Source organism: Pholcus phalangioides, unplaced genomic scaffold (genome assembly GCF_987345545.1).
Source record: "Pholcus phalangioides strain wild (caught in Gottingen) unplaced genomic scaffold, Ppha-v1.0 ptg000015l_1, whole genome shotgun sequence".
Taxonomy (NCBI): Eukaryota; Metazoa; Arthropoda; class Arachnida; order Araneae; family Pholcidae; genus Pholcus; species Pholcus phalangioides.
The window spans coordinates 28,381,235-28,406,099 of record NW_028301608.1 but is presented as its reverse complement, the minus strand read 5'-3'; the positions used below and the strand labels follow the sequence as shown (position 1 = coordinate 28,406,099).

At 35.2% G+C, this 24,865-nt stretch overlaps 1 protein-coding gene across 1 annotated transcript in view; it reads right to left on the bottom strand.

Moving 5' to 3' along the window:
• Window positions 1-22,060, bottom strand: part of LOC149075771 (nephrin-like) — a 219,275-nt gene extending 197,215 nt beyond the window's left edge. Inside the window, exon 1 of the mRNA XM_089243281.1 lies at window positions 21,350-22,060. Coding sequence (XP_089099407.1) covers window positions 21,350-21,398 — 49 coding nt within the window. The 5' untranslated portion in view covers window positions 21,399-22,060. The remainder of the gene's footprint in view (window positions 1-21,349) is intronic.
• Window positions 22,061-24,865: the final 2,805 nt, after the last annotated feature.

The following is a 24,865-nucleotide window of genomic DNA, read 5'->3' as shown; positions in this document are numbered from 1 at the left end:
TGACAACATTCTTCAATTGGCAATCACAATCTGAATTCTCAAAATAAAGTGCCAACTAAGACAAATTCTCAATGTAAACTATCAAATGCTCTCGTTTCTAACGATGTTGAAGAATCACAAAAAATTTGATCTTATAACTGAAGTGTCTTTACAAGCGAGATTGGCATCTTCAAGATAGAGGACGATATAATCAGATGCAAGTTTGTTATAAGTAATCATATTTTATCGAAAAAGTTGCGATCACACATACGGCATCGCCCCGAATTTCTTCAATTCAATATTTCTGAAAATACTTTTCAATAATTCTGGAAATATTTTTCATTAATTCAGAAATTTGTTTTGTCCATTTATAAAATATTTTCTATTAATAAGTAAATTATATAAGTAAGTTCTATTAATGATATTTTTCTATAATATTTTTCCATTATAAATTCATTGATTTTGAAAACATTTTTCATTAATTAGGAAAATATTTGTCATTAATTCGCAAAATACTTTTTGATGATTCTGGAAATATTTTTCAATTAATCTGAAAATTCCCCCTTCATTTATTCCGGAAATGATCTCCTTCAATTATGAATTTTCATGAATTTCGGAATATTCTGTATCCGCTAATTATGAAATCAATTCTTACAGGAACAATAGGCATATTTCTTATCAATAACTATAAAATTATTTCGTACAATGATTACAAAATCATTTATGCCATGAATTCTAAAATCATTTATTTTAATTATTCTAAAATTGTGGGCCATGCATTGAACACCCTGCTCTATGGGGATCAGCTGGCCTACGGGCATCAGCGTAACCACCAATAATTGACGTTATAACCGAGGTAACGTTACAGCAGAGTTCGTTATAACTAAGTTTGACTGTATCTGAGATTCTTACGAGCCTTACCTAAACTAAAATTTTTCTCTTATCGATAAAAAAATAGGTCACGGGAGGGACTCAAAGCCATTATCCCTGATAATTTTAAATGCACAGTAATTGTCTTTTTTGACATAAAATATGGTAACCTCGATGGATCTTTAGAAACTTCCACATCAATTTCCATACGGAAAAAAAGCAGTTACTTACGAAAGAAGTTAGACTTATCTTAAGTCTAAAGTATATGATGAGAAATATATATATATATATATATATATATATACACACTGTATATTTTCGGAATAAATGATTTATCAGGAGGAAAAAAAAGAATAATAAGAAGGTGAATGGAGATTAATGAAAAATTTCCTGATATTCTGGAAAGTAGTGAGACGAATGGGGCATGTGGAAATCCTTGCATTCAAGGACTGCGTTCAATGTAATCGAGAGAAGATTAGGCGGGGCATCTCCAGAATACCGAAGTAGCACGGTAACATTCAAGAAAGATTGAGAGGTGGGAACTGATTTATACAGAAACGTTTAACTATAAACTTAGCGAAAACTCTGATTGGTTGTTTTTTCTTTCTGACTAGAAGAAAAATTCTAAGGAAAATAGTGTGTGTGTATATATAAGCGTCGATCTAATGTATTTATATTGTCAGACTTATACTCATTTTATGTTTCACTCTGGTGCAACCATCTCTCTTCCATATTTCGAAGTGAAAACGACAAATGCCAGATTATCTATGATACACGTAATGTAAGTATTGTTTTGACGGTCTGCCAGCTCTCTGCAGAGATTTTTATTTCTTTTGAGTGGGAGACTCGCTCGCATCTATTCCTCAAAGTTTGAAAACCGCAGAAGATAACCCCAGAGGACTACCATGGCTTCGTCAATGGGGTTGGAGCCCGGATCCTCACGATGACAGTCCAGCACGAGGATCACAGAAGCACAATGTGGCAAATGAGTTTGACATCGGTATATTTGTAAATGCTATTCCATCTTCTCTGTCCACCGCAGTTTTTGGTGTGTATGACAAATGCACAGCTTATATAACGGGAACATTGATAATATTTTTTGGACATCAAAACTCTGTTTTCCTAGCAAATATCTGAGTGTTTTACGAACCTTATCTAAATTTGCATTCCTCTCTGTCGGTGAGTGAATAAGTCACGAGGATTCTAAATTTCACTACCCCTGATTATGTTTATGCACAGTAATAGTCTCGATAGTCTCTTCGATAGTCTATTTCGAATGGTACCGTCGATGGATATTTAAAAGCGTCCACATCAATTTTCATATGAAAGTAAGTAGTTAGGGGGTAGATAAGTTAGACTTATCTTAAGCCTAAAGTATATGATGAAAAATATATTCTGAATAAATGATTTATCAAGAGAAGAAGAAGGAAAAAAGAGTAATAAGAAGGTGAATGGAGATTAATGAGAAATCCAGATATTCTAGAAAGAAGAGAGATGAATTGGGCGTGGGCAAATCCTTGCATTCAAAGGCTTCGCGTTCAAAGGAATCGAGAGAAGATTAGGCGGGACATCTTCAGAATACCGAAGTACCACGGTAACATTCAAGAAAGATTTAGAGGTGGTAACTGGTTTATACAGAAACGTTTAACTACAAACTTAGCGAAAACTCTGATTTGTTTTTCTCCTTTTCTTTCAAAAAATATGCTAAGGAAAACTTGAGAAACGCATCAGTACGGGAATGAAGGGTCCCTGACAAAATAATAAGTTGCGTGTTGTGTTTTGCTTATCAAGGAACTCGCAGGAATTTCGTTTGCGGACTTAAGGAAAAGCTAAAAGATTTTTTTTTAAGAAGAGGAACAAAAAATAAATAATCTTAGCAAAAGAATAGAGAATGCAAAAGAAAGGATCCCGAATAAGATAAGAACCAGAAAATAGAACACGGGAGAAACGCGAGGGGGTAAGGAAACAACACAGAAGTACTGAGCAGAGCACAATAAGATACAGAGTCTGTTCCGATTCTTCCCTATTTTTCAACTCCTTAACATCGAAATCTGAAACTATTTTTTTTTCTGACTGTTTTCCGAGTTTTATAAGAATGCAGGAAACTCGCGAAAATTCAAAGAAGTGTGAAGAAAAGCGGCCGAATTTCCTGCGCGTGTCACTTATACCATACTTTTCACTATTTTGCCTTATTTTTTTTTTTTTTTTTTTTTGTTACATACTTCCTCTGTTTCTTTTCTTCTCCATCCTCTTTCAGGAATCCCATTCTTTTTCCCGAAGATTTTTCAAATGGGCTTTGTTTTTATCCGTGAGATATAGCTGTCTCCGGTACCCGTTTCTTGCTCTGCTCTTGCCTCTTAAAAGGTAGTTTCTCTTTAGAAAATGGATATCCGAGGAGTACTTTTTTTTTTGTAGTTTTACTTTTGTTTAACGTGCATTGCTTTTACACATCTAGGTACTTTTTTTCATAATATCGTTCGAATCCAGTATTTCGATGTTTTTGCCATGTTATTGTTTTGTTCAATAACAAAACGCAACCCCCCTTCAAGTGCTACAAAAAAGCACTTTAATGTTTTCAACAACTTGCTTCGCAAGCGTCAATAAAATTCGGTTCGGCCTCAACGTGAATTCCCTTCCCCCAAGAACGTTATTTACAATATTTGCCAGGGGGAAATAGCCAAAACATGTTTTCACGTTTAAACGATATTGAAGCCAATTTCTTGCGGAGCTATAAAGAAACAGGGTTTGGTTTTTCGATGCAAAATAAAGCAAGATATCAAGTTGATTTGGATCAATCCATTTTACACAGGCTGTCTAAAACTGTTTGCACAGCAGATATCTCTGCAACCATTGACTTTAAAAACCGTACTTTCAAGTATAAAAAGTTTGAAAATGACGTGTGGTTACTCAATACTCAAAACGTCTAAAACTTCCCAAAGTGTCGTATACATATAAGAATAGAAAAATTAACTTATTATTTAGTTGGGAAAAGAGCGGCATAAACAAACGAAAAATGCTTCTTTCCCTCATTCATGCTGTTCTTTCCCAATTTTCTTAGATTTCTGAACTCGAATATTTCAGAGAGTATTGCACTTAGAAACGTGGATTTTTTTTTTTTTTTTTTTTTTGCTTCGGAAGAGTCAAGGCAAAATTTTTGCAATTGGGTTCTCTACAGTACCAAGTAGTTACTTAAGGAGGAAAAACGGTACAGTCTCTACAGTACCAAGTACTGTAGAGAAATCTCTAAGTAATTTATTGTTTTATGCATACGATGCTTGAAACAAGTTTTAAGATTTTAAGTAACTGCAAGTCATTTGAACCTTGTAATTGAAAGTACAATACAGTTGTCCTAAAGACAACGGTTATAGAGACACCGTCTGAACAAACAATTTGGGACAACTAGTATAAAATATTATAATGTTAAAGACGATATTTTTAAATGCAGCCAGAATTTAGAACTTAATAACTCATGGTATCAACTCTCCGCTCTGATTCGAACTATCATGAGTTATTTTTCAATAATCTCATGTTGCGCACTGTGGACTCACATCGCGAGGACCCGGGTTCGAACCCCACCGGCGAACTTAACGAATGTATTAGCTTTATTTAAAGAAAAAGTTGACTGCACTAAAAAAAAAGAATTCATTGTGCGCAGATCATATTACGTATTATAGAAATGCAGGACGTAAACTTCGAGATTCTACCATAAAAACTAGACTGGAAGATATTTTGAGGACGGCGGCAGTGTTCCGGCTGTCATGTACCTCCTCAGCGTTTCCCAAAGTTTCTGATCCGAAAGATCAGTAAAATGGCTGAAACAATGATACGGACTAATAACTCATTGCAGGGGTGCTCAATATTTTCAGTCCGCGGACCAAAAACTTATTCATAAAGATTTTCTTTGTGACCCGTATTTTATAGCCGCCTCAACTATTTTATAAAGTGTCCCGTTTTTCCTCCATTTTCAGCAAGGGTTAGTTGAATTGTTTAAATCATGAGTTGAGATTATTTAAAGAACGTTCATTATGTAATTATGACTAATTATCTTGATTATTTATAACCATATAAATGTATTCATCTCATATATTTGTTAAACATATATGTTTTTAACGAATTTAGACTTGCAGTCATCATTTTCCGCGATCGGGAAAATTTCGGTAATTTTATTGGTAATTGGCAACTTTACTTGCCTCTGAGAAATTTTTCGCCTTTTGATAATTTTTTTTTTGGATGTAATTGTCAACTTTACTTGCCTCGACAATATTTTGGGGATATCCTGTAGTTTTATGGAAAAGAAATATATGGTCACCTTAAGCAGGGCTGAACAAATCCCAAGCCCTCTGATCACCAACGCCAGTAAAAAAATTGGTATTGGCGCCTAACTTTTTTATGTAATTATTAAATCGCAGGCTGAAAGCAGCAAGAAATATTTGGTAAAAATATAGCAGCAAATCTGCCAGCGTGGACGAGGGTCAATATTACCGAAAAAAACCAAAAGAAGTATTATTTTAGGCTTTTCCTTCGGGGTAATTATTTTTTGGCACCTAAAATTATTTCTGTCGCCTAGATTTTTCCTGCAACCCTGAACATAGGAAATTTTACTGTTTTCGGATCGTGTTTTCGGATGGAACACCTTGACGTGCCGCATATCTCCGCGGCCGAGATGTTGTGCACCCCCTGACTTACAGCATGAGTGGTATGACAGTATGATCCGATATTCCAGTAGTTTTGACCATTCGACTTTTTTCATAAACTTGTTCCATTTTATCAAAGAAGCTTGTTTTTGATGTTTCTGGAATCGTGAGAAAAGATATCGGAATCGTGAGAAAAGATATCGGAATCGTGAGAAAAAATATCGAAATCGTGAGAAAAAATATCGAAATCGTGAGAAAAGATTCTGGAATCGTGAGATAACTATGAATAATTCCCTCAAATATTCATCATATGTGTTCGACATTTTTTCCTCCGAGAACTACGACTTCTAATAGCATTTCATTTCCCGCATGTGATAATTATTGAATTTTATCAGTTACTGGTGAAAAATAGCAATAATTTTGTTGATAATCAGTGATATTTCATATTTTTCCGTATTTAAAATCTCAATTTCAAGCATTTCTCTCAATATTGTGTTGCGAACACACCATTGAGAAATTTTATCGAATTTTTATCGAAAGCAGCATTGTGTTTTCTTTTTATAACAATCATTGACATTTCGAAAACATACGAGTTCCCATATTTTTCTCGAGATTACTCTAAATTTTAGATGAAGTTCTTTTTTATTTTAACGTAACTTGAATCAGTTACAGCAACTCATACAATCTAATTTGAATTAAATAATTGCACATTTAAGTGAACCTAGTTTATTGCGTCTGCTTTCGGACCACAGTTTGAGAAACGCGCCATACCTACCTAATGTCGATTTGTAATTCATTTGTTTTATTTAAAAGTGCACTTTGTCGATCATAAATTTGAACATATAACGAGTAAATATGGAAATAACGATTGCTTAATGGTATCTTTTATTTTCCTTACGTCATTAGTTTTAAAAATAAAATGCTGAAATTTTTTTTTAAATTATACCCGGATTGACGCATAGAAAAACTATCGATCAATTGAGGACCTGCACACACACATTTGATACATCGTATGAGAGTAATAACGCTAAGAATATACAAATATGAACCAGCAATGAAATGGAATTCTGTTTTCTTTTCTGCAATCTCAGCTGCAGAATATGTTGTTGTAGTTTTTTTTTTTGTTCAAGCTGAAGACACAAAAATATGAAGCAAGCAAGAATAACAAAATTCGAATGAGCTTTCTTGATTTTTTTTCCTGTTCATACTAGAATTCGATTTATTTTGCATTGCAAATATATAGTGTGCATTTGCTTGATCTCTTCTTTTTCTTCTTCCTTCGGCAGTTGCCATATGAATTCAATAATTCGTTTCCATGTTGTGATGATATAGATAAATTTCTAACGTACAGAATATCTATACACGAGATGTTATTCTTTTGAAAGAAAACTTCTGATGGATTTTAGTTTTTCGTTATACGACACCTAATACTTTGTTATACGATTGTGATTCGAAATAGATACAAATAAGTACTTCACTGTTATTCAACAATTCGTGTGAAGTTTGTAATTCGGGTAGAATATCTCACCTCCCTTATGGCGTAATTAATAACATGTAAAATAGTGAAAAACAATGTCAGACATCTGGTGAAAAATACAGTAGTCCATGTGAAACGCACGTATATTACGTTAGAAACTTCTGACTGATACCATATTCTCAATTGTTCATTTGATCAACTGCTGTAAAAGACATCGTATTGTTCCGTTTGTTTCTTCGTGAATGAAGAATAATCAAGTTTTGAAGTATGATAAGAAAATAGTATATGTATACTGTAAACGTGTATAGACCATGGGGTTGATGGGGTCCAAGGCTTTCGGAAAATGCGCAAACGTCGACGTAGATTTCCGGAAGGCGTTTGATCGGTCCAACATGATGAGCCCACTCTTGAAGTGTTTACATTGGTTCCGGAACAACTTGTTGAATTGGATAGTCGAATTGGTTGCGAGAACGGTCTTCAATATAGGGAGGCCATTAAAAAAAACCAGTGGCACAGTGGCACACGTACATTGATCACCGCGAATACTACGGACCGATACATTGAGTACGCAAATATTTGTCGTCAAGGGAAGGGGAGAGGGAACACTTTTTAGTCTCCTACATACACACATAAGTTTGGTTAAACCTTAGCCTCAGAATGCGCAAAAAAAAGAAAAAGGAGGAAAAAATAAACTCATCCGAAGTCCCGATAACCATAAACGACTTTTTCCATTTTATGGTATTGGACTTTTGCAAAAATGATAACTATATCCCAATGATAACATTATACTTGATTCTAATAAGCAACGTAGACTGAAGTTAGTGACTGAATAAGTAACTTATCCAGATAATTTATCATTAAATTTGATTCAAAAGAGTTTAAGCAAGTTTAATCTCGAGTATATTCCTTTCAATTTTAAGGATTCCAGTCTCACGTTAGAGTCATTAAGCAACTTACGCAAACTTCAAAACAATTAATTAATACTCGGTCGAATGATATTAAGCGCAGAAAATCAATAGACATACATTAATTTTGTCACGCACGCATTGTTATGTTTGTAAAATATTAAGTGATACATATATATATCTATTGTTAGCAATACCGAATAAGCTTCCTACTCGTCTCTCCGTATAGTTCTGAGTTTTGGCCTGGTGGAATGCTTGATAGCATTATACGACCACAGAATAATCAGTTTGACTTGACCGAACAAGAAGCTTAATTAGAACGATATCATAATTATGTCACGCACATATCGTTAGGGTCATGGAAACGGGAGAGTCTCTCGAATATCGGATGACGCTGCCGCCGAGAATCATTTAATTTATTCGTCGAATTTAATGGGTTTGATTGATTAATTCGTCACCCGTTTATAGCGTTGGATGCTCAAATCTAATGGCGTTTGCAGTTTCCAACACAGCAGGTGTAACAGTACCCGTGTGAGATATGATATCGTGAATGTACTTGCGGATATAAATATCATTTCAAGTTTTCTAATAGGGGTCTCGCACTTGGTCTTCTCCTTTGCCGATTATTTTTTTTGATTTGTTCATGTTTCTTGTAGATGTCCGTTACGAAAAAGTTGTTTTTGCAGTGAAACCTCGATATAACGATGCTCTATTGATTGAGAAAAGGTTATTGTTGTAGAGAGGTTTATTTTGTTATATAGAGAGGTTGCTGGAGCCGTAGCGCGCCTTGTCTCGGTGCCTCGGGGCAGACCTTTTCTTACGTCCCCCTTTAAAACGGGTTATTACTAGGCAAAATAAGTGTGCATTTTTTTGTCGGCTCTCCCCATTTGGCTCGGGACCGTGGGGCAGTGCCATAGTTGGCGAAGTCTCCCACGGGCCTGGATGTGGCATCACATTATCACGTCACCGCCAAATTTATGCTGTTAGTGTCTCTCTTGAATAGATTATGTTGGTATCCCCATAAAATGCATTTATAAGTGCAGTGATACCTCGGCTAATGAACGACTCACCTTTCGAGTTTTTCGGTTAAGGAAGAATTTTCTCGATATGGCTGCAAGTGACTAACCTAGCTAGCATAGCAGCGTCGTGAGCTGAAATTTCACGCAAATCATTACATCAGAAACACTATCACTCGACCCTGATTACGTAATGACCGTCTAACAATCACCTTCCGTATAATATTTTCTCTTGAATAGCGTATTTAAAATAGTTCATGTAAAAGAAAAGATTGAACTAAGAAAAAAATGCAGTATATATATATATATATATATATAAGATGCTTAGACTTAAATATTTTCAGTGCACATGGTAGTTTTGTGATATTAAACCGAATAATCGTCGGGATTCACGGTGTTTAAGTGCGAAGCTCTTTAGCATCAAACTGAGTGGTCTGGGCTTTCTAGGAGCTCTCCCATCTGCATGTATGATGAGTCACATAAATGAGTTAATCAAATCACAAATGGATGGGGACACCTATCAACCCAACTACGTTGTGTACATAATTAAAATGAGAAGATTTTCACTTTCTCATCTATCCAATTGTATCTCCAGTCAGATTCAGCCATCGATCTCAGTATTAATATTTTGTACAGTATTTCTTGAACGCTTCATGAAACTTATCTTTGAATTTCGGACTATACCTGGAACGAATAAAACGATTTTCCTTAGAAACTTGTGGAAATTTCGTTTCGGCTAACGCAGATTTCGGCTTACGAATGGGATTTCGGAATAAATTATGTTCGTTTACCAAGGTATCGCTGTACTGCATTTATTCACACAAAAAAAAAATTGCAATTGATTAGCTGATTGATAAAACTCAGTTAGTTATTCTACTGCACCCCTTCAAACAAGCTAATGTCCCTCTGTAAGTATGGTCTCCAAAACCTGTCAGCATACTCCTGTACTTGCGAACACAGGGCAATGGGGGCCATCGCTATAAATCTTTGCTAACTTTTTTCCGATACAACTCTGACTCTTTTGCGGTAACGGGAGTAAGGTGATTTGTATCAGTCCGGGGTTGTGAGCGGTTCTATCTATATATTTATCCATTCCAGGACGAACTAAGCCCAGGAAAAGTGGAAGGATCACTTTAGGAGAACGCGAAAAGGCTTTTTTGAGAATGAAACTGAGCATTCTACATATTCGATTTTTTGACCACCGCTGAATAATATTCAGTAAACCTAAGCCGCTGATCAATATAAAACGACTCTCGTAATGCTTCCACCATCCACTGATGACCAGCGTAGTAGCCTGCTCAATCACCATGTGATGATCTGAATTTTTTCGCTTTCCACATGAAGTTCTTAAAATGACGTACAGATGGCGCGTACGGATATATAAATATATTTATTTATTTTTTATTTCTATCTAATAGATTTGTTTGTACTATATAGGATGTGCATTATTGAGTGAGTGCCCGCCTGTGCCAGTCCCTAGTTTGTCGGTGATTGTGGGTTCGAATTCTTTCTGTACCACACCTTTTTTTTTCGATTGTAATATACAATGAAACCTACCTGTACGAAACGGAATCTCGAGAGACGAGACAAAAATATTATTTCATTTTGGATAGGCTCCGTTTTGTAAAGGTGCACATAAAAGCATTAATCAAGGAAGCGACTATTTTTTGATTCCATTTAAAAGACAAATTCCGTCTTATGCTGTGTCCGTCCGTCTTACTTAGGTTTCAGTTTATTTGTAACGCACGTGTTTGAGTGCCATCTATCTTTCACAAAAGAAAACTAAAATAGGCAAATTCCGTCTCATGCTGTGTCCGTATCACTTAGATTTCAATGTATTTGTAACGTACGTGTTTGAGTGCCATCTATCCTTCTCAAAAGACAACTGAAAAAGGGTTTTTTTTTTAAACGGCCATTTTGAGATAATCATTTTTCGGACTATTCTCGCAGCCTAGGGTAATGAAATATTCTCGCTGAATGCAGTATTTTCTTACGATTTGGCGCTTTTGCTATCGGCAGCGGGAAACTTTTTCAACTGAAATTTCGTGAAACATTATAGTTTCCTTCCCACAATGAAATATATTTAAATATCTATACGTCAGAATATATATCTATACACAGAAAAGTGTTTATGTAGTATGTGCTACCAGCACTGACTTATATAGCTGAAACATAGACACCGAAGCTAGACGATACAAAGGCTACAGACAACACAAAGAAGCATGGAAAGATGTATGATAACCATCACAAGGACAGAAAATGAATCATTTAAGAAACCAAACAAAGGTACATGATATCATGAAAGGAATTAAACGTTTGAAATGGAAATGGGCTTCACATATATATATATATATTGAAAGAAGACAGGACAACAGATGGACCGCAAGTATTCGGGATTGATACCTCCGTGGTGTTTGTTAAACGACCAATAAGGTGTCCCCACGCAAGACGGATCTACGAGATCTGAAAAGTGGCTGAAGTGAATGGGATAGCGAAGTATCAGACAGAGTAAAATGGTAAAATTTAGAGGAGACCTACATCCAGCAGGGGATAGAAAATGGTTGATGATGGTGATGATCATCACACACGCATATTTGGAAATCAGCAACGAAATCATCATTGAAGATCTATCTCATAGTGAGAGGAAGATGCAATTTCGTTGATTATCCGAAATTATACACCAAACGATGGTACCAACGAAACAGCATGGAGTTACGGAGCTGAAACATGGACACTCACAAGCAAATCGATACAAAGGCTACAGACAACACAAAGGAGCATGGAGACATGTATGCTAACCATCACAAGGACAGAAAACGAATCACTTAAAGGAACCAAACAAAGGTTCAGTGCTGGTTTTCCAGGATGTTGGAAGTCATTGGCAGTCTTGGCGTAGACCGCAGAAGAAAGGTCTAAAAATCCACTGGCCATCCTTTTCTCGGTTATAATTTAAGATCTCACTTATCCCGTGATCGGTCTCACACGTAGATTCGGTTAATGTAGTAGTAAGATACTGTGATGTGAGCGTACCGGTATTTTTATGACATCCAATAAATTATATTTTCTCATTTCGAGATATTTGCTAATAGCGAATTCTCAATAAACTTGAGTTTTATTTAAAAAATAAGCCATTTTTCAGCCGATTTATTTGCGGATTATCATCTGGTTAGACGTGTCGCGATGCAATTCTCGAGAGTAGCAGAGAGTAATGATAATATAGTATCGGATTCGAACTGTTAAGTGTGTTCTCTTCTGCTGAGCGTATCATGACAGGCGTAATTGTGATATGACAGAAATAATCGATCATGAGACAGAATCGTAACGAGACGTTTCAACAGTGACATTTCTTACCTCGACTCTTGACTATTTGCTAACCAGTGAATGAATCGATTCACCTAATGAGTATACTTTGTATTCATATCAAATCAGCCTTTGAAACCCTTTCGCAAAGCTTATTATCAACATAACTTTAAAAATAACGTAAAAAGACTGTGTAACTGCACCAGAAAGAAATGAGATGACGATGATGATCACCTATAAGATCGTAAATGATAAGCGCGACACGTGATGCACAGCGTATATCTTCTCGCCATATATCTTGTGGGATTTGTTCCTGCATACTTTGGAGAAAGAGATCGATCGTCGATCAACACGATTAAAACTTACGCGCCTTCAAAAGAATCTCCTCCGAGTTGTTCTAAACCCCGAGGTGATTCCTGAGAAATACTGGAAGAATTCCAACAGACAGATCGATATTACCACCAAGAAATGCAGTTACGAAAATTACGATGCATGCAAATTAAAATACAGTGTACGGCGCTTAATGTAATCACATCGGGACTCTGATAACTCCGTCACGGGGGTTTCTGATAACAATAGCCAATTGACAACAATGTCCGAAAGAAACTCGGAATCCAACACGAGGACCATACGTCCCGTTCGGTTGAACAGTGATATGAAAATGGTCATTTTTTTCATGCATTGCTCTAATTTTGTTTCCTTTTCTTTTCCTGCATTTTTTTTTTTTTTTTGATTCAGCCATTGTGGGGCATGAATTTAACACAGTGGTTAATGTCTCACGAATTATGATATGTACTTTTTCACTCTATGCTATGATCTATTCTATAGATCCCTTGAGAAAGTCTTTCAGATGAAAACTGTGGATCTCTGGACATGTGAAAGATACTAACGAATAGTTTTTTTCTTTTCTTTTCTTTTTCAATTTAACATTTATTTTTCCTTCACTGTAGACAGTTCATTGCAGAAGTAATTTCACACGTGCATGGATCACAGTGGCTAGTATGGCGCAATAAGGACATTGTTATCTGAGTACGGAAATGTTTGTAAGCATATGAGGAGGGGAGAGTACATCTTCTAACCTCCTGCAAAGTCCTGCAGTCTGATAACTATAACTTACAGAGAAAAAAAAAGTCTCTCAAAAGCTGAACCTCAACTTCAAAATGAGCGAAGAAAAATCTTTCAACAGAAAAAAAAAAAAGTTGATAACATAAACCAAAATATCGATAACTAGAAACGAATTTTTTTCTCATGTTATGATATCAATGCGTCTCGTACTTTCCAAAAGTGGTAACAACACCCAAATTATAACGTTTTCTATGATTATAATAAGTGGAAGTCTATTAATATATTACGGAATGCCATCCATCTTGTTATAACAAGTTTAATGGAAAAGTTTCATTTTCAACACCACGCATATACATTGAATTTTTCTTGGAAGCATCGATGAAAACAGGTTTTGAATTTCCCCCACGCAAATTTAAATAATGAAAATGCTTGGAATATTTTTCAGTAGTATTCCTATGAATATTACAATTGCTGTAAGTTTCTACAATTTCTTTTTTTCCTATTTTATTCATCGTTCAAGGAAATCAAAGCGAACAATTTGCGTGGTTTTTTTTTATATATATATAATTTCTTTTATGTATATAAAAATAAGAAATAAAAATTGGAATAAAAATTAAAAGGAAAAATTTCTCGATATGAGAGAAACGGAAAAACAATTTTGGTCGAAGAATGGAATTGTAAAGAAGAAACTCGACGAAACTTATTTCTCTCTCCCACTAAATACTAAGAAGGAAAAAAAAAAGGGAATGGAATTCCATTGGTAGATGGTTAAATAGCTACGCTGAGAAAACGGAAATATCGAAATAAGAGAGGTTTCAAGTTTTGAAACTTAATCTTGAAAAAGTTTTTTTTCTTCTTTTTCCAAGTTTTTTTAAAAGAACTGCAATTTTGTATCTCTCTCTCTCTAAAAATATATTTTTTATTATTATCTTATTTTGTTCGTGAAGTTTATAAACTCGCACTTAATTAAAACACAGAAAGAGGTACACACGGTTTCCATTTGTGATGTTTTTATTTTGATTAAAATAAGAGAGAGTTAGATATATTATTTATTTTTTTGTGCGACGTACACACTTTGTACGAAATAAATTGCTTCTAAACAGTATCTTTTCAGCAGTTGGTAGTCGGTTGGTCGTACTTAAGGTTGAGTGATTTGCTGGTTTCCGTTGCCGTGAATTTGTTTTTTTTTTTTTCATTACGAGCGGACCATGAAAAATCTGATTTTGTTTATTTGATGTTATTTCATGTCTTTTTTCTGTTTCTCGACTCGAATTTCTTTTGCGAGTTTAATTTAGAAATTTTCAAATACTCACATTGATTCCGCCAAAACAAAATGTAATTACGTTATATTCGTGAGAAGAAATGAATTTTCTCGTGGAATTCTTTGCATAATTGAGCTGGACTGACTATACGTATTGCTATACATTTTTCGTGTTTTCCTGAGTATAATCTGCGTATAATTAAAAGAAAAGGCGCCTACATTTAAAACATCTGAATTTTATAAGTGAGGATAATGTAGTCCTACCTGTCTTATCCGTCGTCAATGTAAGATCCGTCTCATCTGCTGAATTATTATTTTTTGAGAAGTTGGAATAAATTTGAATATTTTAAAAATAAATTAGAATAAACAGTTTTTCAACGACTTTTAAATGGCATGTAGATGAAGTTAGAAATATGAGCAGTTTTCATGAGAAAACGTGACAAACAACCCCGTTTATTTCTCAATACAGTCTGCCCCGCTTATTCGGATAACGACGATATATTCCAGCACATGATATACGATTAAGCAGATTATTTGATTATGTGGGGGAGGGGGGGTGGAGGAGGGAATCATTAATATGCTATTAATGGTTCCCCCAACACCGTTAGTTTTGTTTCTAAGTTGAAGACTAATGGAGGGTCGATATTAATATAGCTTCTGGAACGAATCAAGCAATAAAAAAAAAAATGAAAATCATGCTGAATTACAATGATCACAATACACACGATAGACTTGGTTGAAGGGGTGCAGAGAAGAGCTACGCGTGTCCTTATTGGCACACAGGGCTTGAGTTATGAAGAAAGACTTCATTTTTTGAATATGTTTACATTGGATGAACGCAGGTGTCGAGGAGATATGATCGAAGTGTTCAAAATTTTCAATGGGATGGATAGGATGGACCATGAACTTTTAGTACACCGCCAATCGACTGCTTTTACAAGGGGACACCAGTATCGATTGGTGAGGGACAATGCAAGGTTATGGTGTCGCAGGGAATTTTTCTCCAATAGGGTTGTTAATAAATGGAATAGCTTACCCCCGGAGGTAGTAAATTGTAACACAATTGACACGTTTAAAAAGAAATACGATAAACATGTTGGGGTAAATCGAGAAGCTATCCATTCTTAGAATAAGACAACCATAAGTATTCTTTATGGGCATTGTATGATATTTTATCATGTGTATATATTGTTTGTAATTTGTGTTAATTGCATTTTTAATTGGGTTGCTGTATTTTTGAAACATATGACAACCATATTTTTATGGGCATCTTTTTATCAGCCACCTCGTTGGGCATTTTGCCTGTTGTGGCGTTGTATTTGTATTTGTATTTGTATTTGTATTTTTTTTATTTTCATTCGAAAACTAGCGCCTGTGCTCAACAGAGAACAAAAGTAAAATAATTAAATGCACAAACTGAAGACAACTTGGATATTCGAGGCCAATACCCACTCTTAAGTCTAGGTTTTTTTAAGTTTTAACTTGGCGACATAATTGGCCCATGAATTATAAATGTTTTGTCTAATAAAAATATCATAAACATAGTGGTTTTTTTATGTATGTTAACAGTTGTTGTGGAAATCGTAATATTCGATTATGCGGGATACGTTTACAATGCCTGTATGGAAGAAAATTTGGTTCCGGGCGATTCTATCCGTATATACCGGGCCGACTATATATCGTATTTTCCTGTGTGTAATCTGGTATGATACATAAAAACAATCGATCGAATTCTTCCAAGTGCGGATAGTAAACCATGCCATCTCATCTGCAGGTTATTTTTGAGAAGTTAAAATGAAAATAATTATTTTAATTTGGAATAGAAACAATTAATTGCAATAAACAATTTTTCAAACTTTTACATATGATATAGACGAGGTTAGAAATATCGGAATTTTTTGTTCAAAAGCGTGGCAAACACAACTTTTCATTTTTCTAAATAGTTCATTTTCAAAGAACGAAATTTTCACCTACGGATCATGCGATTATATTATATGTGATCCGTAGGTGAAAATTTCAGTTAAGGTTATATACATGAGTACAGTATATACTCGTGTATACGCCAACCCACCAACCCCACTTCAGGACCACCAAAACCGCAATGAATTGAAAACCTGTGTATAAGTTGACCCCAAAAAATTCGTGCATTTCAGAGAAAAAAAATTCTTATATTCTCATGCAAAATGAATAACTTGCGGAAATTTACAATAGAAAATGATTCAAACTTTTTAATCCGTTTCTTCTGAGTCTCCAAGCTCATCGTAATCCATCAGATCATCATAGAGGGTGCGGCATCTTCGTTTTTATCTTCATCTGGGATGTCATCGCCATTGTTACTTTCAAAGAGGATATTGTATTCAGTTCCGTCTATCGCATTGGTAATGCAACACTTTTTTTGAAGGATCGGATGATAATTTCGGTGGAAACAGAATTCCACGCCTCATGTACCCATTGGCATTCTAGGCCAATGTCAGATTTCTTCAACACACCACTTTTTGTAGTTACTTTATCATCGGAACTCATCCATTCGAGCCACAAATTTCTTAGTTTTTGAGAGGCTTGTAGATGCTCACATGTAAAGGCTGTACAATCGACGTTGGCCCATCTGGTATCAAAGCAATGATGTTTTCGATTTCTTTGCTTCGGTTGACATTATCGGTTCTGTGGGGTTTGAACAATAATCCCGTTTTTGTCGAACTCTGCTACAAAAATGACTACTGATTTCGGGGGTCAATATTTTTTCATCAAAAACTGACCCGAGTATAAGCCAACCCCCCTACTTGAGGAACGAATTTTTGCACAAAAAAACTCGGCTTATACACGAGTATGTACGGTAACTTACATACCCCGGCCCGTATGGCGAATTATATTCACTGAATCGGAATGATTTTTTTCACGTGTTCACTATGTTAATCAAGTTGGATGAGTTTACATTTGCTTTTCCTTCCAATGTGATCCAAGAAACGCTCTTGATAAGAACATCGAGTATTAATGAATTTGTTCCTCTCTGTTCACCGTACATCCTGAAAACTTTAAAAGAACTCAAAGGAAAACGCATATGAAAATAACCGGTAGCACCAGAACTAGGAAATGGAGATGGGGAAGCAATTATCCTATGGGGAGGGGGGGGGGGAATAGCAAATTTTGCAAGAAACGGAAAATCACATTACAAAAACATTGAATCTACAATGACTAAGGCTTATTTACATTTGTTCGCCCCGAGAAATTTCTTGTTACGCCCCTGGAAAAGAGTGTTCCATTTATTTATTTTCTTTTCAGTTTTTCAGTTGCGGTCTAAATAATATATTCATTCTCATGCAAATTCAATTCTCATGAAGTAACCCAGAGTGCAGTTTTTGGTTTAATAAAGCGACAAAGTAATTTACACATAAAAATATCAATAATTAGATATCTCACAATAAAGTCGAATGTAACATTTCTGAAAACGCATTACTATTTATAATAGCATCGCAAATGATCTTCGCATCATAAAGTTCAATATATTTTAGACAGATAATAATGCACCGTTTCAAGATTTTCGCAACCAAAGTCGTGTGGATGCTAATAAACTTTTACGTCCCGTTCATTTGAAAAGTTGCGAATATCGCTGTCTGATATCGTTCCAACGAAATTTGATATTTAGCTTATTTCACAATCATAAGTTAGATCTTTTAAAGCAATCAATGACTCCTGCTAATCATAAGAACATTTTTCATTACTTTTTACAGTTAATAGAACAATCGGTCATTGAAATACGAATGCTGACGGGATAGTTACGATGAGGGGATACGATTTAATAGAGGATTCACTTATATTTTTATTCGCAAAATAAATGAAGAAGACGGAAAAAAGTTATAGCTGGTTCATCCGTTTGAAACAACACTTTAAAAAAAAAATACATTTTCAAACGTACTTTTTTCCGCTTTGTAAGGAATACGAAAGAAATTATCACTAGTGAATCAAAATCTAGAATGTTTATGCTTTTTAAACCGTCCTTTTCCTTTCTATTTCTGTTTTCCTCTGAACTACATGATTTGTGGAATAAAAATTACTAAAAGTACGTGCGAAAATTTATCGCTATTTATTAATTTTTTTTCTTCAGCAATTCGATCCATGATCTTATTTACGTAACAAAATGATGTTCAAAAAAAAAGAATCACATTCGAAAAGAAAGTAATTTTTTTGTTGTGAAATAGTCGATGAAATATGATATTGGTAATAAAGTAAAAAAAATAAATAAAAGTAAAAAATAATTTCAAACGGATTTATTTAATTTTCAGTAATACTCTTTCTCACATAAGCTAATTAAGGAAATGAAATTAAACCTAACACATATAAAGCTTTTTATTATATTTTACTCATTAATAATTCTTTTCCACCGTTTGCAATATATTTTATTTTGATTATAGTTAGTTTCTAGAAACATTTTCAATTTACGTTAATAGAGGATTCACTTATATTTTTATTCGCAAAATAAATAAAATAACGTGTTATTATTCATTATTCTACATGAAAGAAGACGAAAAAGTTATAGCTGGTTTATTCGTTTGAAACAATACTTTAAAAAAAAAGTTTCAAAGTTTATTAGTAACATTTTCGTTGTTTATTGCATTCACAAAAAACTATTAAAAATATAAATATCGGAAATTTACGTTAATTTGGGATTGTTTAAGTAATTTTTTTCACGGCTTCATTAAAACTTTTGTTTAGAGGTAGGTTTTTCTAGACGTAGACTGTAGGAACTTCTGTTTTTATATCGATCATTGATTCGCGTATTACAAGTTATATTCAGGTGACGTAGCCCACTTCGATAATATACTTGCTTAAAGTACTAATTGGTGTTTAGAGGAGTCGCGAGTTCGATACTCGATTCCTCCTTGTCAGAAACTTTCCTGACGCGAATGTGCAATAGAAACTGCGACAACATGATCACGGAAAAAGATTGCATCCAAAGGGTGTCTGTCCCATGCCGAGGGGTTAGCGCAACAACTTCTCGATGAATATAACAAAAGGCAAAATGCTGAACGTTGCTGTTAGAAATCGGCAATAAATTATAGTTTTCGATCTCTTAGCCTACGTGTGCAGAAAATGACAGCGAGGTGGCAAAAATGTTCAAACAAAAACAATTCGCTACGTGACAGGTACTAAAATAATATACAACCCCCCCCCCCCCCAGAATGTTTTGGATTAGAATTCTCGATCGCATACGTCAAGTGGATACGGGGCGTTTACATCATAGAAAAAACGCGTAATTTCTACTTGTTTTTTTTACATAAGCAAAAAGCTAAATTTGAGTGAAATATTTTCAAAAACAAATTAAAAACTGCATGATTAATATCCACTCGTTAGATGTTTTTATGTTAGGACTTTTATAAGTTGAAAAACATAGATATCTTTAGGGAACAATACCTTTATTTTTAATTTTTTTCGTGTTTGTTTTTCGTCTGAATGAAACTGAACTTTGAATGTAAAATTCCTTAAAAGTTGATTTCAACTCCAAATTCCAGTTAAAATGAAAAAAACTCCATTAAAACTCCAAATTAGCATACTTGTTTTTTATGACCAATTCTAGATATATCTAAACATTCACTTATAAATCCATCAATATCTACCACATGAAAAGTTATTAAAGGGCCCTCACCAAACTTCAACGTCGAATTTTCATAAATTGCTTCTAAAAATATATCTTTCGATTACAAATAAAACACTTAAAGATTCATGTCAATCGGTTTATTTGTTCTTTCACATTAAAAGAAAGAAATAATGATTTTGAAATCATTATTTTGATAATTTTTATCAATGAAATTTTGTCCGATTGAGTTTTTGACCGTATCCGTAAGAGTAAAAAAACAACTTCTGCCCCTAAATTCTGAAATTTTGCAGAAATGTTTATTCAACTGTGTTAGTAAAATACACCTCGGATTTTGAAATTGTCTGATGTGATATGCAGTTACGGTTAAATTGAGCAGGGAAATTATCACAATTTATTTCCCTCTATCAGTATATTAAAAAAAATGTTGAACATAATTTTTTGGAAATTTTTATATTTTTTTCACAATTTAAAAAAAAACTCATAAAATGCGAACGAATGGTCAGATATCCAAGCTCCAGATCTATTATATTAACACATGTCAAATAAAAATTTTTGCAAAATATATTTCAGAATTTCTTTGGCAGTACTTTTCTTTTAAATTTACATTTACGGACCAGCTCAAAAAACTGCAGTCGGAGAAAGTCGCATTCAAATTATTCTTTTCTTGTATACATCTACACTATAATTCATTATTTTTCTCTTTTGTTATGAAAGAACACATTAACTGATTGACACGAAATTTTTAGTATTTTATCTGCAATCGATTCAAATATTTTTGAAGCAGTTTTTCGAAATTTGACTTTGGGGGCAGTGAGACCCCTTAGTGGTTTAAAAATCGAAAAAAAAATCGTTTGACGCTAATTTCTTTTTAGTTTTAGTTTGTCTTTTCTCCCTCATCTACTGTAATATATGTCGCAAAATGCATGCTTACAAATATCTGTATGTATCTGTGAGAGCAAAGTAAAAAACATGAATGGATTTTTTGAAAATAGGAGACTCAGAGGATGAGAATATGCCTCATTTCAGTGTTTTGCGTTTATTTTAGAATAAGTTGATCTCTAAACATAGAATTTTACCAAATTCCTTAATTAGATACACAAAATGTATTTACTGTATGCGTTAATACTATTTTGAGAGACATTAACTGTAACATTAAGGGCATATAATTTTTCTCCATTTTGAACGTCACTTATCCCCCTTTATGAACGAAGTATAAGTATTTTAGAGTAGAAAAAGTAATGAATCGTACCTTTTATGAAGACCAGAATAAAAAGAAGTTGCGCAGACTTTTGCTTCATTTTACCTCTCTGGATCAACAATCATGGTTTTGTTACTTGTCTTTTATAATATTCGAGCGGGATGAGTCACTGACACTAGAGTCACCACATAATAACATCTGAATGGTTTCATCAGCCTAAACGAAGAAACAGTACCGCGTACATTTCGTAACTCTGCAGATGTAATCCTATCCTGAAGAATATGTTTTGTTTATATAAATCCCATTCACAAAAGTACTAAAGAAATCACTATTTCACACACGTTCCAGACTTTCTATATTTTTTTTTCCTTCTCAAGATCACTCACTAATTAGTTCATTTCATTAAAAAAGGTTGTGTTTTTTTTTTACTTAACACTCACACAAACTGACGAAAAATAAAATTACTTGCTTTGAAGACGGTGGCACATTATCCAAATAGTCTATACTTTATTGAGTTTTGCGCTTCCATGACGATATCACCAGACGTATATTATATAAGACAAGCTGCGTAGAGCAGCAGCAGCACAGACTGAAGAATAATCATTGGAAGTGAAGGAGTAAAAGGGAGCATTGGAGGAATTATATGAATGTGTGTGTGTGTCTGTGTTTTTTTTTTTTTTTTTTTTGTTATTTATTTGTCGAAGCCGATGGATAGAAAGCCAGCAAGAAGAACGCGTGGTGCGAACGTCCGTCGGAAGCAGCCGCCAGCTGCGCTCTGGTGGTCGGTCCTGGAAACACGAAACAGTCGGGATGTCGGGAGATGATCATGTGCACCAAAAGGAGGAATCGGGATTCGTTAAGAGCCTCTCCCTTTCAGATACTGCCTCTCTTTTGCCCTCTCTCTCTCTCTCTCATCACAATTCGCCGCTGAATTCCTCGTGAAACAATAACGATAAGCAATTCCTTCAGATATTGTTTTATCGGTGTGATTGACCTCTTCGCAGGTATGATTATTGCTGTTGCCTTCGGGATGAATAGGTAATTATCAATATACCTTCTAGTCTATGGCATACATACTCAACTCATGGCCCTGGGGCCAAATGTTGCCTTCGGAGTCATCTTATGTGACCCGTGATGTAAAAATTGATTTTGTAAAAATAAACTAAGCAGTACAAAACCAGATTACTTAAGTGACCCTGGGAACTATCCAGAGCACTCTAGTGACCCGGAACACAGTCCCAGAGCACTTAAATGACGCGAAGCATATTTGCCGGTCATTTGAATGACCCCACGGAACATTTCTAGGTCATTAAAGTGGCCCGCCACACATTCTCATACCCGATAACAAGTGAGCTACGGCATGTTTCAGATCACTTAAGTGACTTATGTGACCAGCGATACATACATTCACTGATCACTTGAGTAGTCTCGACACGTTTCTAAACCTACGTAGTGGACCACACTCTTGAAAAGGTTGAGCAATGAACATCCTTGCTCTAAAGCTATTTTTCTCTTTTCAGTTACAATATCACAATATCTTGTATGGTACGTAATCAAAGTCGTGCAGCATGTGGGAACATAATATGTACAAGTACAATTCATGTAGGAAGTGACATTGATGAAAGATCATGACGTAGATATAGACAAGAATTTCACTGAGACAGAAATTTTGAGCTTCAATTTTTTTGTGACGCAAGTACCTGTGCCATCTATAGGGCTCTGATGACACTATGTGCTAATAGATGTCACCTAAGCCCCCCCCCCCCCAATATTTCTGTTGCGTTATTATCCTTATGCAGTAATTTATTTCGGTTTATTTCTTATGATATTTTTTTCGTCTCATGACTTTTTTGATACGGTGAGGCCTAAACAATGTGCGAACGACTACAACTATTACCATACATGCACCTCATTCCTCTGCGGAGTTTCTTATGATATGGGACATGCCGGAATATGTGTTCTGAGTTTATGTATGGCCGTAACGTAATAATGTGGTCAGAACTGTTCTTGTATCTGCCATCTGTCTTCAAAAATTTTGAAGGAAAGACTGCAAATGCTTGATTTTTCATGTTATGTCAGTTATGTTCATGTTATGGTGTTCGTGACCGAGTGGTATGGTGGTAAGTTGCTCGTCTGCCATCGTGAAGGTTGTTGTCAGGGTCCCGGGTTCGAACCCAAGGGAGGATATGGATAAGATATTTTCCCTAACTAACTCGAGGCGACCACCGATCGACAGCGCCTTCACTTCCAACCCATCTCACTAATGGCAGTAATATATATATACATTCAAGCCTTGAAGTTGGAAAACAACAGAAAATCAACTTCAGTCTACCATCAATGTGCCTCGAACCTGGATTCTCACAATGAAAGTCCAGCATGTTGCCCGCACAACGACAGTACGAAAGACTGGGTGCCAGACGGAGGTGAAGTTGTGAGAGAAAGTTCAGAAGGCTTTGCGGGGAAGCGAGCCCCGTAGGCGTTGGTAGTGGCTCGAAGAGAAGAAAATGTCGGTGCTCTGGAGCTCGATGATATAGCACTAATTTGGACTGCGATAGTTTGATAGTTCGATTCCCCAGAAAGACATGTGAATTTTCTTTCCGAAATCCATCTTTATCTGGGATTGGTATCTAGTCCTTCCTACTCTGTATGAACAGTGGAGAGTGACACCACACACTTCTTTACATATGGTGAGATCTGTCATCAATACTTGTGGCAGGTTGGGAATTTGCGGGATAAAACTGTGATTGGATGGTGGAAAAAATTCAGTATTTTTAAGGATAAAAAAACCCATTCAAATGCTGTTTCAATCAATTTCTTTTGAAGCATTTATGATAGTTCTTGAAGAACATCCCCCTCTCCGAAAACTATGCGGGCCTAAACTTGAGGGCCTTCCCTAGCGAGTAGGTCCTGCGTGCGGCCCTGGACTCGTTGTTCATTTTGATAGCTTATAAATGTCGAACTGTAAGCAATGCCAATTCATAATATTTTGCTCCACATCAGGAAACACTGAAATATTCATCAAAACTCATGATACCGATGGAACATTTATCGTATTACTCACCATAATCACCGCAGTATTAAAAAAAACATTCAAATATGTATCAGCTTAACGTAAAACCTGCATCGGCGTGCAAACCACAAAAGTTTCCAGGATTTTTATCTCTATTTTATTTTTTATTTTGTGCAATCAATATTTTCATATTTTCTACAGATGGAAATTTATAAGAAAGTTCTTGCTCATTTACATTCTTGAATATTTGCACTCGATTGCATCAATTCAGATTCGACGAAATATCGTACAATCTTCACTGTCAGTTCCTATGATAGTGCATTTCATTAACTCCAACGGCAATTACGAGATATCTCACATCCTTAACCCTTACAGCGAAAATCCCGAAATATTTCGTTTTATTTTTTAGAATCCTCTCATTTCTGCAATCGCGAGCCCAACTAGCTCTGTACAGAGAGCTTAGCCGTTTAGCATATCACCCCTCGTCCTATCACCCAACTGCCATCGGGTAGTCTCCGCTTTCGTGCAAAGTTATATAACAGGAGATAGACGGTGCC